Below are 16,138 nucleotides of genomic sequence, written 5' to 3'. Positions count from 1 at the left end.
ACTTGACGCTCAGGACGTATGTCTTGACACTGAGCAAGGTGTTTTCCACTTTGAAATTCATCCAAATACTAGTCAAAAGACTGTGCTTATATATTGGTCAAGGCTGTGTGTGTTTAAGAACTGCTTGTGCTTTTGCAGAAGTAGATAAGGAGAATATTACTCTCCCTAGCAAAAATCATTCTAACTTTTGTATTTGTAACTTTGTTAGAATTGTCGGGTGTGATTTTTATATTTGGCACCAGTGGTATCCCACCAGTTGATCAAGTCTAACAATACAATATAAACAAGGTGCTGGTCATCACTGGTGAGACACAATCTTCGGGTGGTCACCAACGGCAAATGGCATTCTCAATACATTGTGTCACCCGATCATAGTCATATTGACCTTAGTTGGTATGAGTCTTGTATTGTATGTAATTATACTACTCTGGAACTGGAGAATGTTATACCGCATAGCCATGCTGACTTCTTTGTTGCACGTCCATGGTATGGCATTAAGTGATCAGTACCAAGTTGGGAATCTTTGCTGCGAGTAAAAGAATTTACTAATCTTCTAGAAAGGGGGGACTGAAGCCAGGGATAGAAGATCGGGGGCTTGCTTGATCGTATTAATGATTTCTAAATAAAACAATTGTAATTATTAAAGCCAGGAATGAAAGAAAGGGGGCTTGCTTAATCGCTTTAAAATAGATATTGCTGCGTGTCTTTGCTTACTGCTGTGCAAATTAATCGAAACAAGGAGTCTTGGGGCCCCTCACAGAAGATGTTTCCTGACAAAAATGGGGAACCTGTCTCAAAAACCAGCTGAGACCGACCTTGTGGTTTGGACAAGAGCCAAGGGGCAGCTGAGTCTGTACAAAGGCACGGGGTCAACTAGTGGTGATGAAGAGGAGTTATCGGACTTCATTCCCACGACCCCCCGACGACCACCACCAGAAGGCACTGCGCAGGCGCAGATGGGAGGAGTTTATGGAAATGACTTCTTGGAGCTAATTTTAATACAAAGCGGGGATAAGTTAGGCATACGCATAAGCGTATTGGGAAACTTCATGCATATGTAACTTTTTACTGCATATAACCAAAGCAAGTTGCCGCGTTAAGGTGCGCGTGCCTTTGGGGGCTATCCCGCATGTGACCGGCGCCAAGATAAACCACATACCTACTTTATAACTTATTTGTGTTGAGTTATAGTCTTCTTCCATGAACCAAGTCCCTGATGCTTTGTCTCCACCGCTCCTTCACGGTCACTCTCTGCCCCAGCTCCACGTGGGGTCCCTCCCATGAGATGCCATCCTTCCAGAACTGAGCAGGACTGCTGCCCACAGGCAGCAACTCTTCAAGAACTGCTCCCACATGGCTCCGTACCACGGGGTCCATCCCCCAGGAGCAAACTGCTCCAGCACGGGTCCCCCACGGGCGGCAGCTCCCCCCAGACCCCCTGCTCCTGCGTGGGCTCCTCTCCACGGGCTGCAGCTCCGGCCCGGGGCCTGCTCCTGCGGGGGCTCTCCATGGGCCGCAGCCTCCTCCAGGCCACATCCACCTGCTCCACCGGGGGCTCCTCCACGGGCTGCAGCGTGGAGATCTGCTCCGTGTGGGACCCATGGGCTGCAGGGGGACAGCCTGCTCCACCAGGGGCCTCTCCATAGGCCACAGGGGAACTTCAGCTCTGGCACCTGCAGCACCTCCTGCCCTCCTTCTGCACTGAGCTTGGTGTCTGCACGTTAGCTTTCATAAAGACACATAATCCACAAAGTGATTATGTGAAGGTGCTTTTATTAGCCGCCGGAAGTTAAGGGCATGCCTGCCCAAATCTAACTTCGTCCGATTTGTTCACTCAGTTCTTTTTTATCTCCTAAAATATTACATATGCATTAAGTGTCACAACAGATCTATGCATATTCATTTCCTAGCTCCACCTAGACCCGCTTTGTATGCTAATTATCTTATCAGTCCTTCTGCGCTTGCGTATTACTCTCTGGTGGTCGTCCGGGTGGCCGTCGGGATGAAGTAAGTTGTATTCATCAGAGTAGAACTTTTTAACCTTTTCTTCTTACTCTCCCAGCTGCTGTTGTTCCACAGTTTTGTTTGTTTGTCTTCCCTTTCTTAAATATGCTTTCACAGATGCACAAACAGCAATTTTTGGCTCATCTCTGGCCAGCATCAGGTCCCTTTGGAGCCAACGGAATCTGGCCCTTATCTAACATGGGCATCTTCTGGACTCTTCTCACAGAGGCTACCCCTGCAGCGCCCTGCAGATAAAACCTTGCTATGTAAACCCAATACTCCTATAGGAAGAGATCTTCTGCCATTCCTCTGGCAAATTCGGGGAGGGCCCTCTGCACCCAGACGGTCTGGAGCACGGGGACACCTTCAGCCGCTGTCACCAACCCAGCGACAGCACTGTGGCAGCACAAGTGAAGAATGGCCCCGCAGGAGCTGGACGTCAGGGGGGACCTGTCCCTGGATGTGGGTACGGTGCTGCCCTGTGCCCGGGAGAGTGTCGGGGTGAGCTAGGACAGCTGCCAGATCAACCACAGCCATGCGGAAGTAATGCTGTGCCCCTGCCAGCGGCGGGAATTAGAGGGAACGGTCAAATGAGTAGGGGAGGGGAGAAGCAAAGCCCCGAAGGGAGAAGAAGACAAAGACCTGCACTACATGACATGGTTTGTTAAATACCAAGGAGGGTGACAGAACTTGGAATTAAAGGCAGGCTGTTATCTGCACAGAACCGCCGCATTCATGCCGGCATGGCGGGGCCAATGACTGCTCTTGCTCACTGCCTGGAAACTGCCCGAATTACAGGGCAGAAGGCAAGTGCTCGCAGTCTACTGCCATCTTGGTAGAACTATGGCTTGTTTTCTGGACTGGGACTTCGTCTGCTCCACCTTCATCTGATCAGTAATAATGTTCAGCTGTGAAAATAGGGAAACGCACAATAAGAGGGGAATGCTTAAGGAAGGAACACGTTTTCACCTCCAACTACAAGCATTTCAGAAGTTAGTGAAGGAAATACCACAGGCTACACACAGAACATCTAAAGGGAACCTGCAAATGACTCTTGCTCATCAGTGACTCTTGCTACAAAAAGACTCTTGCTACAGGCTTGGGGGAGAGTGGCTCAAGAGCTGTGCAGAGGAAAAGGATCTGGGGGTGTTGGTCGATGCTCGCCTGAACGTGAGCCAGCAGTGTGCCCAGGTGTCCAAGAAGGCCAACGGCATCCTGGCTTGTATCAGGAAAAGTGTAGCCAGCAGCACCAGGGAGGTGATTTTTCCCCTGTACTCTGCTCTGGTGAGGCTGCACCTTGAGTACTGTGTTCAGCTTTGGGCTCCTCAGTGCAAGAAGGACATCAAGGCCCTGGAACGTGTCCAGAAAAGGGCTATAAAGCTGGAGAGACCTCAGGGGAGACCTTATTGCTGTCTACAACTACCTGAAAGGAAGGTGTGGGGAGCTGGGGGTCCACCTCTTCTCTCAGGTAACTAGTGACAGGATTGGAGGGAATGGCCTCAAGTTGCACCAGGGGAGGATAAGGTTATAAATGAGGAGACATTTCTTCTCAGAAAGAGCAGTCAGACATTGGAGCTGGTTGCCCAGGGAGGTGGTGGCGTCACCGTCCCTGGAGGTGTTCAAAGAAAGGTTGGACCTGGCGCTTAGGGACGTGGGTTAGTGAGTGATATTGGTAGTAGGGTGATGGTTGGACCAGTGATCTTGAAGGTCTCTTCCAGCCTTAATGATTCTATGATTCTATGATTCTGTACCAGTGCAGAGAACAACACTATATGGGCTGCCGCAGGGAATGTTAACTCCATCCCAGACAGACCCAGTACAACTGGGGCAGGTGCCAGCTCAACCATGGCCACAGGGAAGTAATGCAGTGCCCCTGCCAGCCAGGCACGTTCTCGATGCCTCCTGAGGAGCCCTGCCCCATCGCATGGCCCGAGATCCCCATCCACGCTGCGGAAGAACGTCAACTGAGGCACAAAGAGCTCTTAAGGCAGGAGCCAGAAAGTGCCGCAGTCACTGCTGGACTGTGGGGGGGTGTGGCCCTCCAACTTAAGAGGACACTTGTGACGCCCCTGGTGATGCCCATTGTGACACAATGTGCCACCATCGCTGAGACGCAGTGTATGTGCACCCCTGCCAGCAGGAGTGCTCAGTGCTGTTGCCTCTGCTGTGGGAGCAACAGCGCTGCCCTGGCTGGGAGCCTCGGTGCGTCCCTGCCCTGCCTGGGAGCACCAGGCCACAGCCGCTGCTCGGGGCTCGGCTCCCCTGCCCCTGCGCCTGTCCGTGTCGGACCCAAGCAGGGCCCGCAGGGCTCTGGTGGCCCCAGGTGGGCTTGTGCCCACATCCTTGCTGCAGCATGCAGAGGCTCCTGGGGCTCCTCCACCGGGGCCAGGAGCATCCGATGCCCAGCAGCACTTCCCTGTCCAGAGACAGCGATGCCCACCAGCTGCCAGAGGAGGGCCTGCACGGGCTGCACCGCGCGGCCGCCCGTGGCGACCTGGCCCGGCTGAGGCGGCACTGGTGGCTGAAGAAACGAGGCAAAAACCGTCGAGACCAGGCAAAGCGGTGAGGGGCTGGGGGGTGCGCTTAAAGGCTTGGGGTGGGATCGCTCTCCCGTGGCGTGCGAGCTTCAGCCTGGTGCCGCTGCGTACGCGGCTCTGGCACCAACCCTCCTTCTGCAGCAGGTGTCAGCAAGAGCTGAGGCGATGGAGGGCTGAGGCTGGGCGTTGTCCGGCCAGGCAGCCTCTCGCCCTGAAGTCAGTGGCACTGGACATAGTCGGGAGCACATGCTCCTACCAGCCCTTGGCAAAGCCTTCAGCCCCGTGCAGAGAGACGGCTGAAGCCCAGGGCAGAGTCAGGAGCACGGCAGCAAGGGCACCGCCTCCTCTGGAACCCTGGGTCAGAGCTTATGGGTGTGACCCGTTCAGTGACAAACTGGATCTGATTGATACAGCAGTGCGCGACGGGTTAAGAAGAAGGTTACTCAGAGGCATAGAGTGGTAACCAGGCTAGAGTAAGAGAAAGTGGGAACCACTAAGGAGGAGTTGTTAGGCTCGGACGGGCCTATAGAGGGCTACGCGTGATCAAAAGGAATGCACCAACCAGAAGTCTGTAACTATGTTTGCCAGCCACGTGCAGCGCGTGGAGGGGCTCAGAAAAACTATGTAAGATCTGGCATTGGGACAATAAAGGGTCTCCATTTCTCGACTATCTTGGAGCCCGTGTCGTCATTCCCTTCAAGAGCTGGTCACTGAGAGGGCTTTTCCCTCTCAGCTGGCAGAGGGGAACAATCCAGCTTTGCTTGGAATTGCTGGGGCGGCTCGAGCGCTGCTTGAAGGGTGTGCTGCCGACCGCCACTGCCCTGTCCTCTCCCTGTGGGGTTGTTTAGCAGCCGCTCGGGCATTAGCAGTTCTCTCCTGTCCTGTGGGTGATCAGCGTCAGGGCATTCACCGCCCTTCTGCCGCTCGAGTGATTGTGGAAAAACTTGGAGACTTACACTGACTTCGCACTCTTCATGGAGTTCCACAGCCTCCAAAGCTTACGTTCTGCTTGGCATTGGCAAGTGGAGACTTGTGGCCCTGCGCGTGTTCCACAGCCAGAAGTGATTTGGGGCATTGCCTGCCTGTGGAAAGCTAATTTATTTTGGTTTTAGGACACCGCTGCACCTTGCTTGTGCGAACGGCCATGCAGACGTTGTTCGATTCCTGGTGCAAGAGAAGTGCCTGCTGAACCTTTGTGACAACACTGGCAGATCGCCACTCATGATGGTATGTGGAACACGTTACTCTGCTCTAAGTGGGGCTTTATCAATTGTGCTTCCAATGACAAGTGTCTTGCCGCATTCTTCACACCGACCTGTAGAGAAACATGAAAGTTGTAATCGGCACGTAATAGGCGTACACTAGCTCATCTCGGAAGACGCTCTTATCTTCCAGCACTGGGAAGCTGCTGTAGCTGTGACAGAGTGAAACACGGCACAAGTCCTTCCTTTTCTTTGTGTTGTTTGCAGGCAGTGGAGAGCCAGCATGAAGAATGCGTGGCGATTCTGCTAGAGCACCGTGCCGACCCAAACCTGGAAGGTTACAGAGGCAAGTCTGCCCTTCACCTGGCTGCCGCAGCTCCTAACACGTCTGTAGCAGAGATGTTAGTTGAGCATGGTGCACACCTTGAAGCAAAGGACTGTGTAAGTTTTGAATCTGGGCAGCACTGCTCTTTGGGAAAGGCACTTAATTCGTCTGGGTTGTTCTGACGGGGATTCTTTATCCTTTCAGGAGAGAAATACCCCGCTTCTTCTTGCCATCTCCAGCCATCATAAAGAGATGGTAAAGTTTCTTCTTCAAAAAGGAGCGAATGTGTGTGCTCGAAATTTCTTTGGAAGGTGAGGCATTGCTCCAAAGTGCATGTGGCTCTCCTTAGCATTGTCACTGGAATGAACAGGAGAAGGAGAGTCAGTGTTGTCCAAGAGACAATGGGCATCAAGTGAAACAAGAGGCCTTCCCACAGCTGCTTAGGAGAAACCCTCTCAGCATGAGGAAGGTTAATCAGGGGAGCAGGTGGCACCAGGGGTTTGAGCAGCCTCCATCCTATGAGGCTTTGAAGAGCAGAGTGGAAGAAGCCTTGAGCAACGTGCTCTGGCCTCGTGGCTGAGTCTGCTCTGGGGAGGCGGCTGGCCAGGAGCTGTCTGGAGGTGCCTTCCAGCCTCAGTCCTCCAGCACTCCCCTGTGTGTGGCTTTGCTTTCCCTGTGCTTGTAGGAATCGGGGAGGGAATTGTTTGGGGAGGAAACAGGGATTAGAATAACAACAACACAGAGCCTGCAAATGCTGCTATGTTTCATACCATCTTTTGGATGCTTTAGGACTGCTCTTATGCTTGCCGCTTCTGCTGGGGAAACGGATGTAATAGAGCTACTTCTTTCCTACGGTGCCAACATTGCTTGCGATACGGCTGTGGATTATGCTCTCCGGTCGGGACATTCTGAGTGAGTGTTTTGTACGTCACTGTTAGAGCGGCTGAGTTGTCAGAGTGTCCGTGCTGATTTGTCACCCTTTGTGATAGATGCACAAAGGCTTAACGATATCTTCAGACCTTTCTTGAAGCTGGGCTCGGTGATGTCTTCTCATAAATCACCTTCCCAAGTCAAGAGAGGATTTGGAAGTAGAGGAGAACTTCCACCCACAAGGCTTTCTTAGAAATCCCGCTTGTGTTGCTAAGCCCAGTTCCGCTCCACTGACCAGGAAAGAGGCACCTTTTCTTTCAGTGGGGATCTTACCAGTGTCCCTTTAGATAAACCCTCAAAGAGATCCCTGGTGGTGTAGCAGGTCCACCATCATGGGGAGACTGACACCGCACACAGACAGTTCTGAACTGGTTCCAAGTCAGCTGCTGTCCTAGGCAAGAGCAAGGATACTAGGCAAGGATGTTTTGGATCTGACTGCCTGTATGTTCTCTCTATCTGCGTGTAGCCTTTGCAAGAAACTGGTAGAACATGCACGCTGTGAAAAGACGGGAGAAGCTTCTGCTGGCGCTGCACAAGACACAGCAGTCCCCAGCAGATTCTGCTCTCCGAGGACTGAGCGCTTTGCACTGGCCACACTTGCTTTGGATGGAGAAGGTAGGATCCTGAAGTGTGGAAGAGCTGATGAGGACAACTAATGTGGCCTGATGTCAGACCGCTTCCCGTATTTGGGGGCAGGGCTTGACTGGCAGGGAAAAGCAGAGTGCCAGGAATGCTCACACTGTCTCGCTTCGTCCATCCCTTGTAGGTGCCCTGCCAGCTGTAGGAGCAGAGCAGGAGGAAGAGGCTGAATTGCCCTGGGATCGCAAGGTACTTTCTGTGAAGGACCCACTGGGCTCCCATTTGGCTCGCTTACTTTGGGGCAAGTTTACCTCTGGGCTCGCTTACCTCTGTTGCTGCCTCTGCCACTTGTTTGTGACTGGGGCCCTTGAACTACTTGTGCTCCAGCCCAGCTGTTCAGTTTGCGCTGGGCTGGTGAAACTGCTGGGAGAACTGGGTCTCGCTGCAGCTGGCCTTTCAGTTAGAGTTCCAGTCTAGGGAAAGCATGTTCTACATAATGAAGCAGCAAAGATTATTCCTGCTGCTTAAAATCTTCTGAGCTTCTCAAAGGGGCTGGCCGGGAGTGGACTGTTGCTTTTCACCATACTTCACCAGTGCTCCGGTAACCTTTATGTGGCAATTCTTAACGCCAACAACGAAGAGATACCAGAGAATAGCACTGAGGGCTTGCAGCTCTGCTTTCAGCGTGCGTTCCTTGGCCGCGAGCATGTTCTCAGAAGCAGCAGGGAGATTCCAGGCCATGCTTAAGCTCTGGCAGAACGAAGTCTGGCTTCTGCTTTACAACTGCTGAAATGCCATTGGAGGCAACAATAGTTCTGCAGATTCCATTCTCCACTGCCCGCCTTTTTGCGTAGGTAGAAAGCCCCTGCCCAGTCTCTCAGGCTATGTTCCAAGAAGAGAAAAAACGTTAAGCCTTCCCTCTGTTTTAAGAAACAGAAACCCTCACAAAGAGCTGCTGATAGTTGAGGCTAAGAAAGATGGAGAGAGGTCCCCAGCTGTGCCTGGTGGTGGTGCACTTCCAATCCTTTGTTTCAGTCAGAAGACTGACCTAGTTGTAGAACCTAATGAGTAAAAGCACAGCTCATATTCCCATGTTCTCACTGACTTTGTCATGCTCACGGAACACCATTTCTTTAGGATCAAGACAGACAGCTGCAGCTTGAGCTTCCTGGTGCTCCTGAAAGTCTGTCCGTGTCAGAAGCCCCACCTGAAGCTACTGAGAGCCAGCTCAGTGACACTGAGAAAGACGCAGAGTGCTTGCAAGAGGAATTGGAGATGGTTAAAGCTAAGGTATGGAAAGGCTGCACTATAGGGATAAATCCAAGGGTGGTTGTCCTTTCTCTTCCCTTCTTCCCCCTCTCTGCTGGTGACCAACACAACGGGCCCTTTGGGGAGCTTTTCACAAGCTGGAGGGACAAAGCAGTGCGTTAGGAGGCACCTTCCAGGGGGTAGGTTTGACCAGAGCAGTTTGCGCTTTCTCAAAACTTGGGTGTGCTCTGAGACACAGAGGGTGCGGCACCACTTGGGTGTGCTCTGACAACGGTTGTAAATTTTTTTTCATGTCTCTGTGTTGGGACCAGCATTGGCAGTGTCTGTGCCAGAGTCGCAGACAAAGCAGGCTGAGTTTTGTGCCAGCGTTCAGGAAATTCTGTAGAAAATCTACAGAGCTATAGGAGAGGGGTTAGTACAAAATGCAGTGAAGTAACATGCATGGGGGTTTGAGAGTGGAAGCAGTCAATTTCCCTCCCTAAAGACTAGGCTGACCACCATGGATTGATTCTTCCTTTGGTTTTGCAGGTGGAGGCATCGGAACAAGCGTGTATTGAGTCTGAGGTCTGGGTAAAATACCTGGAGACTGTACTGGAGGATAAGAAGAGAGAAGCAGCAGCTTCTTCCCAGAAAGTGCAAGGCTTTCTGGAGCCATTCTTTGGAACTGGAGCTCTCCAAAAGCTGGAAGAACGCATGCAAGGGTAGGCAGGGTAGTAAGACAGAGGGGCGAGACGCTGCTTTCTGGGACTGTGTGAACGCGAGGGAATTGCCTCGTCACATCACAGAAAGTTAATACAGGATTTGGAAAGAAGCCTTTGCTTTAGCTTATGTTCTTGCACACTGTTCTTTCCAACTGTGTGCTCTTGTGGAGTTCCCCAATAAGGCCTGTATTTCTCTTTCAGACTCAAAGCTGGAAGTGACAGATTGGAAGCCACAATCCAGCAACAAAGCAGACTGATTGAAGCCCTTCAGAGACACCAGCAAGCCTCTGCCTCAGTAAGTCAGTGATAAACTTCCCTCTTCCCTGTGAGCTCCTGCGCCTAGCTAAGTAGTTCTGTGGGGACAAAGTAAGATGAGATTTTTCTGCCAAGCTTAGGGGAGCCGAGTTCTTGACCAGCTGTGCTGACTGTAAGCTGCTCTGAAAATCCTGCCGGTCTGTTCCCCAGCTTTCTGGTTTTGAGAGTTTTCCCATGATACTACGGCAAGTCCTACAACACCAGGAAGTTCTTAGCACTAGAAAAAATAAGGGTTCACTGGAATGCACTGGTCTAGGTATTTTCTGCTTTAGACCAGTGGTGATATTGAAGATCTCAGGCTGCACTTGAGATATTCCTCCTGCGTGAGAGGTGGTAGTCAAGTTTGCACAATGCTGCACAGCCCCGACCTGACATGCTGCGCTGTGGCTAATAAAGCAGTTCCTCTTGGCGTAAAGGAGGGGCTTTCATCTGTGGCCTCTGTGAAGCAAATGATTCTTCTTGTCTGCCTGGGGAGGAGGGAGGTGAACATGAGCCCTGTACTCTACTGAGACTGGCAGGAGGGGAAGAGCGGCAGAGAGGTGTGAGGCAGGAAAGTTGCACGCAGCATGACTTTTCGCTTCTTTTTGTGCTTCTGTAGGCTCGTAATCACCCGGAGGACTTGGTAACTGCCTTTCAGTCAGCACAGACAACCGCAGACGGGCATCCACACCAGCAGGTATGGGAACGCTTTCTGTGAATGACTATTTTAGTCTTTGAATACCTGCTGGGCAGGTAGTGGGTGAAAAGACCAGGGGAGCCCTGGGAAACCCTCCTGCTTTTATGGCAGGGCACGTTCAAGGGAAGGGGAAGCCCTGCTACTCCTGCTTCCCCAGTACTGCTACCGAGTTCTGCCTAGGCTATCTGCACATACCACACGTAGATGCTGTCCCTGTGCTGGTTCTACCATGTATCGTTTCTGTTTTGAAAGCATCAGTGTCAGAGAACAGAAGAGAAGCTGGTCGAGTTGAAATGCCCAGTCGAAGTGCGCCTCGAGCAGGAAATGAAAAGCAACAGCGAACTGCGGAGAGAATGTCGCAGGTATGGCTTGTTAGCACTTTAAAGAGAGATCCCATAGAGTAGAAATCAAGCTTCATGGAGGCTGAATGTAAAAATAGGTGAGGGTAACTGTCTGTGAGCAAATTCAAGCCTCACGCTAGGTCTTACAAGGCTCTTCTGTACACGTGCCTATGGTTTTACAGAGCTGCCAAAAGAACTTCAAGTGCAGGTTGCCCTGCAATTCTCCTGGGAGGGCAGGAAGTCCCTTCTCCATTTATTCCTCCGTTCAGGTGCAAGGTGGACCCTCCAAGTGATCTGCGGCACTGGACTGCTGTTTTTTCTCAGTAACTCCTGGTCTGTCAAGCGTGTTAAAGAAGAAGCAAGGCTTCTCTATGCTGTTTATGTCTGAGAATGTGAAACAGGCTGGTAGTTCCTTCACCTCCTACCTCAATGTTTTCTTGACTAATTTGCTGCACAGGTTAAGGAGGCTTCTGAACGGAGCTCTGCAGAAACTAAGAGAATATGAGGCCAGAGAAAGAGAGCCCCAGTTCACTACTGCAAGAGACATGATGAGCAGCTGCCCTGAAGGGGCCAGTGAAGCTGATAAATTAACAGCAAAGGTGAGCTCTGGATTCTGCAGGATTTTGTGGTTTCTTTTTTTGTCTGTTAATGTCCATACCTCTGTTGTTCTTTTCTATGCTCCTTCTTGTATTGTGAGATGTCTGTTCTCTACTTGATGCTCCTTCTGTTGTCATACATAGCAGGTATTGCAGAAGGAGTCAAGTGCCCTTGTGGTGGCTCATTCTTAGTCCAAAGGCTCGTAGCATTCTCGTGGCTTCACTGCCATTAGAAGAGTTCTCTTAAATGACAGGGAATGGCATTGTGTTTAGGCAGTGTAAAATGAAGATTAAGTTTCCGGGTTTTTGTTTGTTTTTATTTTTTGTTTGTGTTTGTTTTGAGGGATTTTTGTTTGTTCGTTTTCTATCTATTTATAAAAGGCAGGAACGTCCCGAGTGTATTTTTAGAAGGTGTAGAAAAGGTGTATTTCTGGGGGAGAAGAGTAAGACAGCATCGCAGCTGGCCTTTGGGACTTAATGGGACATCTGCTATATCCTCCGTATCCTTGCAACCAAACATCAGCTTTGACCTAGAGAGAAAATGCGTTCCTCCAGCAGTTCTGTCAAAGTAGCCTCCTGAGGCACTGTTTCCAAAGCTTTCAGAGTAAGGGCAGGAAGAGTATTTGTTGCTCGTGCCTAGTCCGTTCTGCACTGCAGCGCTTCCCCCCACACACAATAGGCATTCTTTCTGGTGTCTGGGTAGAGGTGTGTTTGATGTCCCATGAGCAGAGGAGCATTTTGGGCAAGAGCGTCCCTAGCAAAAGAACCGAGGAAGGATGGAAACTTGGGGAATCCTGTCAGCAAAGATCTTAAAGCTGTTCTTCCCTTAAAAGACGAGCCTGCCTTTACTTTGCTTTTAATACCGAGTCAGAAGGTGACAAAGACCATCTTGACGCCCTACCCCTTTATGCATTGCTCTCCACAGCTCAATGAACTTTCGCAGCAGCTGGAGATGGAGTCTGGAAAACGCAGGCAGCTAGAAGCACAAAATCGCGACCTGCAAGAAGAGCTGTCTGCTCTGCGTGGGTCTCAGGAAAAAATGGAGAAGAGCAATGGCCAGCTGCAAGAAGAGGTGGCATGCATCAAAGCTCTTCTGAAGACTTACAAGGTGGGTCACAGGCAAAAGCAACAGCATGAGACAGAGATAAGAAAGAGCCTGACAAGGAACAAGTGCTCGGACCAGAAGTCGCAGGTGATGTTTGTATTTGGGGTCTTGCCCCTCATTCTTTCTGTGAGGCGCTGTTCTCCACAGGCACAGAAGTCCCTGTGAAATGTGTATGGAGCCTTTGGAAAAGGCTTACTTTCTCCTTCAGACTAAAATGAATGGTTGACCTGTGGGAGTTTCCGGCTTCTGCCTTCACTGCTGGTGGTAGTGAGGAGGCAAGTGGCCTCCCCTGAGTGAGGCTGGGCCCTTGAAACTGGGTATGTGTGACTGATGGGGGGATGGTTCTCTTCTTCTTTGTGGTGATGGAAATTTCATTATCTGCTTCAGACACGGGCAGCCTCTCCAGACATGCAAGAGCTGACAAGATCCCCTCCTTGTGCTTCTCTGAGAAAGAACCTAAAGCACAGAAGCAGAGGTGCTGACTCTGAAGAGGAGGATGGAGGGAGAAAGACACCACAAGAGCATACTTTTCCAGATGAGTCCATTCAGGCAAAACTGGAAAGGTACAAGCGCTACTGTCTGGAGGAACAAAAGCTCAGAGAAGGTCTAGAAAATGACTTGCAAAGGTATGTCCAGACTGGGTTTTGGAGTGAAAGCAAGATGCTGCTTTTTCCTTGTACGTTCTCCTCCTAAAATCCCTCTTGTATACCTGACCAACATTACGTCAGTAAATATGCCTATAGTCACTCTCATAGTCACTCTCTGCCTGGGGCCTGCTCCTGCGGGGGCTCTCCATGGGCCGCAGCCTCCTCCAGGCCACATCCACCTGCTCCACCGGGGGCTCCTCCACAGGCTGCAGCATGGAGATCCTGGACTCTTCTCACAGAGGCCAACCCTGCAGCCCGTTACAGCCAAAACCTTGCCACGTACACCCAGTACAGCGATGTAAGGCAGAAAAGAGGAACTGCATGTCCTATTGTCATGACAACAAACTAAGAATGCTTAAAGAAGTAGGAGCCTTCTAGATAGTAGAATCTGATTCTGTGAAGTCTACGGCTTTGGCTGCCATTTCAGCAGCATGTCTGAGATTTGAGATTTCCTTAGGCAGGGGAGGATATCCCTGACTCTTTATGCAGGTGATGCATCTTCCAGAAGAAGCCACATAAATACACAGCATTGGCGGTACTTTTCCACAATGGATGCAAGCTCTCCAAAAACCTCAAATCAAATGATGTTTTTGTGTTTAGATGCCATTAATCCCTTCCACTCTCAGAAGTCGAATGTTGGTCAAAGACCTGGAGAGTAGCTTTGCCAAACTGTAACCAAATATAATTCTTGCATGCATCTGACTTTTTCAGAGCTCGTCAGCGTCTAGACGAAAACAACGCTAAGCTCCACCGGAAGCACCACTGAAGCCTGCGTGGCTCAGGTCAGCATTCATAAATGTTATTCTCAACCCCTCTTAAAGCATATCTGTGAGCAAGCTTACGCTTCTGAGCCTCAAGTTAGAATCCCTTTGTGGTTCCAAAACACACCTTCTTTATGCTAAAACAACTGCTAAGCATCAGAAGAGTACACAACTGTATGGGGGCGGGCTGAAGACCTCTGGTCATTGGGGGGTGTGCAAAATACAGAGTGCCCTTCTTCTTCTGCAAAGCCGTAAGGGAAAGAGTGAAGGGAAAGAAAGGGAGAATAGACAAAATAACCGTACAAATGGTAATAGGAGAACAGGCACCAGACAAAGACATGCCGCACTGAAGGCTGCGTTAGGGCCAGGTTGCAGCAGGAAGATGTTTGCCTTTTCAAAGGCAGATCCTTTTCAACGTTTTCAAGGTGAATGCGGAAGCTGTATTTTAGGAGTAGTGTTCCAAAGAATGCCCAGTTTGAATGCTTAGAGAGTAGGGACACTTGAGGATGAAGAGGGCTGCAGAGGACTAAGTCTAACACTGATGAGCAAGAGTCATTTGCAGGTTCCCTCACAACGTTCTGTGTGTAGCCTGTGGTATTTCCTTCACTAACTTCTGGAATACTGGTAATTGGAGGTGAAAAGGTGTTCCTGCCTTGTGCATTTTCTTCTTATTGTGTGTTTCCCTGTTTTCACAGCTGGATATCATTACTGATCAGATGAAGGTGGAGCAGACAAAGTCCCAGTCCAGAAAACAAGCCATAGTTCTACCAAGATGGAAGATGACTGCCAACACTTGCCTTCTGCCCCCTAATTTGGGCAGTTTCCAGGCCGTGAGCAAAAGCAGCCATTGCCCCCACCACGCTGGCAAGAACGCAGCGGTTCTGTGCAGATAACAGCCTGCCTTTAATTCCAAGTTCTGTCGCCCGCCTTGGCATTTAATAAACCATGTCATGTAGTGTGGGTCTTTGTCTGTTCCCTTCTCCCTTACGGACTTTGCTTCTCCTCTCCCATGCCCATGTGACTGTTCCCTCTGATTCCTTCTGCTCGTCTCTCTTACTGACCAGGAGCATCCTGTGAACATCAAATGTATTTTTTCCGTTGTGGGAAGCAGACCAACCCTCTTGCAGATGTGTCCTGTGAGTTACACAGTACCAAGGGAAACTCCTGGGTGAACTAGGGACAAGGGCTTGGGATGGAAAAAGGGAGAATACACAAAGACAGAGGTGTCATTTGCCTCTTGTGGCTGGAAATGGTTCCCTTGCAAAAGGGATAGCCCACGACAAGCGGGGGACCTCAACCACACTGTCCATGAGGCTGGCAGAGAGCTTTAATGCTGCGGCCAGATTTCTGAATGCAGGGGAAATGATTTGTAGGCTTCAAACCAGCATCCTCTGAGACCCGGGCTCCCCCATATAAAGAGATCTTCTGCCACTCATCTGGCAAATTCAGGGAGGGCTGAAGGCAGAGGAAAACACCACCTGCGCACCCACTCCATCCAGCAATTGCCCCAATCCCCTGAAGTCCCTTTTGATAGTCTCCAGGCTTCTCTCAGCAGTTTCATCACTGCCACCCTGAATTCTCACTAATGGGTAATAATCGGAGGGGGGCTAACGAGGTCAGGAAGTTTCCTGGTAATGTCCTTGACCCGAGCCCCAGGTAGGCTGCAGACTTCCCTACGGGTAGGGTCGAGCTGACATATGGGGCCCTCTGTTCCCTTCAGAAGGGAGTCGCCTACAACCATTACCCTTCTTTCCTTCTTGTTGGAGGAAGTCTTGAGGCGTGGAGTCAACTTGCTGGGTCCTTGCGGCTCCCTTGACTGCCTCCAGCGGCCTCGATGCGGAAAATCGCCTGCCCGCCGCGATCCACTCTCCGCAACAGCACGCGACTGCCTTGGACTGCAAACCTCTACGGAGGGAGCAAAAGAAGGGGGCAGGGGGAAGTTCTCATTCCCTGTGAAGGAGTTACTTTGCAAGACCCCTTGTTTGCCTATGGAGTGACTGTGGGACACACCTCTGTGGTGGTTTTACTCAGGTGGGCAGCTGAGCTCCATCACAACCGCTCACTCACTCCCACTCCTCAAAGGGAAAAGGGGGAGAAAATACGATGAAAAGGGCTCAAGGGTTGAGACAAGAACAGGGAGTTCACTCAAC

The 16,138-nt window shown here is 50.8% G+C and overlaps 1 protein-coding gene across 1 annotated transcript; it reads left to right on the top strand.

The window, feature by feature from the left end:
• The first annotated feature begins 2,911 nt into the window (after positions 1-2,911).
• On the top strand, positions 2,912-14,946 carry LOC136789873 (POTE ankyrin domain family member B-like). The gene is made up of 17 exons (XM_066991133.1): positions 2,912-4,566; positions 5,654-5,768; positions 6,011-6,184; positions 6,273-6,379; positions 6,858-6,980; positions 7,465-7,613; positions 7,765-7,826; positions 8,715-8,867; positions 9,375-9,547; positions 9,749-9,842; positions 10,461-10,538; positions 10,791-10,900; positions 11,337-11,478; positions 12,401-12,583; positions 12,968-13,206; positions 13,939-14,009; positions 14,684-14,946. Exons 1-16 carry the CDS (start codon positions 4,358-4,360, stop codon positions 13,991-13,993), a joined length of 2,166 nt encoding a protein of 721 aa, XP_066847234.1. The 5' UTR covers positions 2,912-4,357; the 3' UTR covers positions 13,994-14,009; positions 14,684-14,946.
• Positions 14,947-16,138: the final 1,192 nt, after the last annotated feature.

This window comes from Anser cygnoides, chromosome 1, assembly GCF_040182565.1.
Source record: "Anser cygnoides isolate HZ-2024a breed goose chromosome 1, Taihu_goose_T2T_genome, whole genome shotgun sequence".
In the NCBI taxonomy this organism is placed as follows: Eukaryota; Metazoa; Chordata; class Aves; order Anseriformes; family Anatidae; genus Anser; species Anser cygnoides.
Note: the sequence above shows the minus strand (reverse complement) of the source record. Positions and strands in the feature narration are given on the sequence as shown.

Excerpts from the sequence above, each read along its gene's own strand:
- LOC136789873 (XM_066991133.1), top strand. The coding sequence starts at position 4,358 with ATGCAGAGGCTCCTGGGGCTCCTCCACCGGGGCCAGGAGCATCCGATG. Across the intron at positions 6,185-6,272 it reads ACCTTGAAGCAAAGGACTGT|GAGAGAAATACCCCGCTTCT; the intron begins GTAAGTTTTGAA and ends TTATCCTTTCAG. Across the intron at positions 8,868-9,374 it reads TGGAGATGGTTAAAGCTAAG|GTGGAGGCATCGGAACAAGC; the intron begins GTATGGAAAGGC and ends TTGGTTTTGCAG.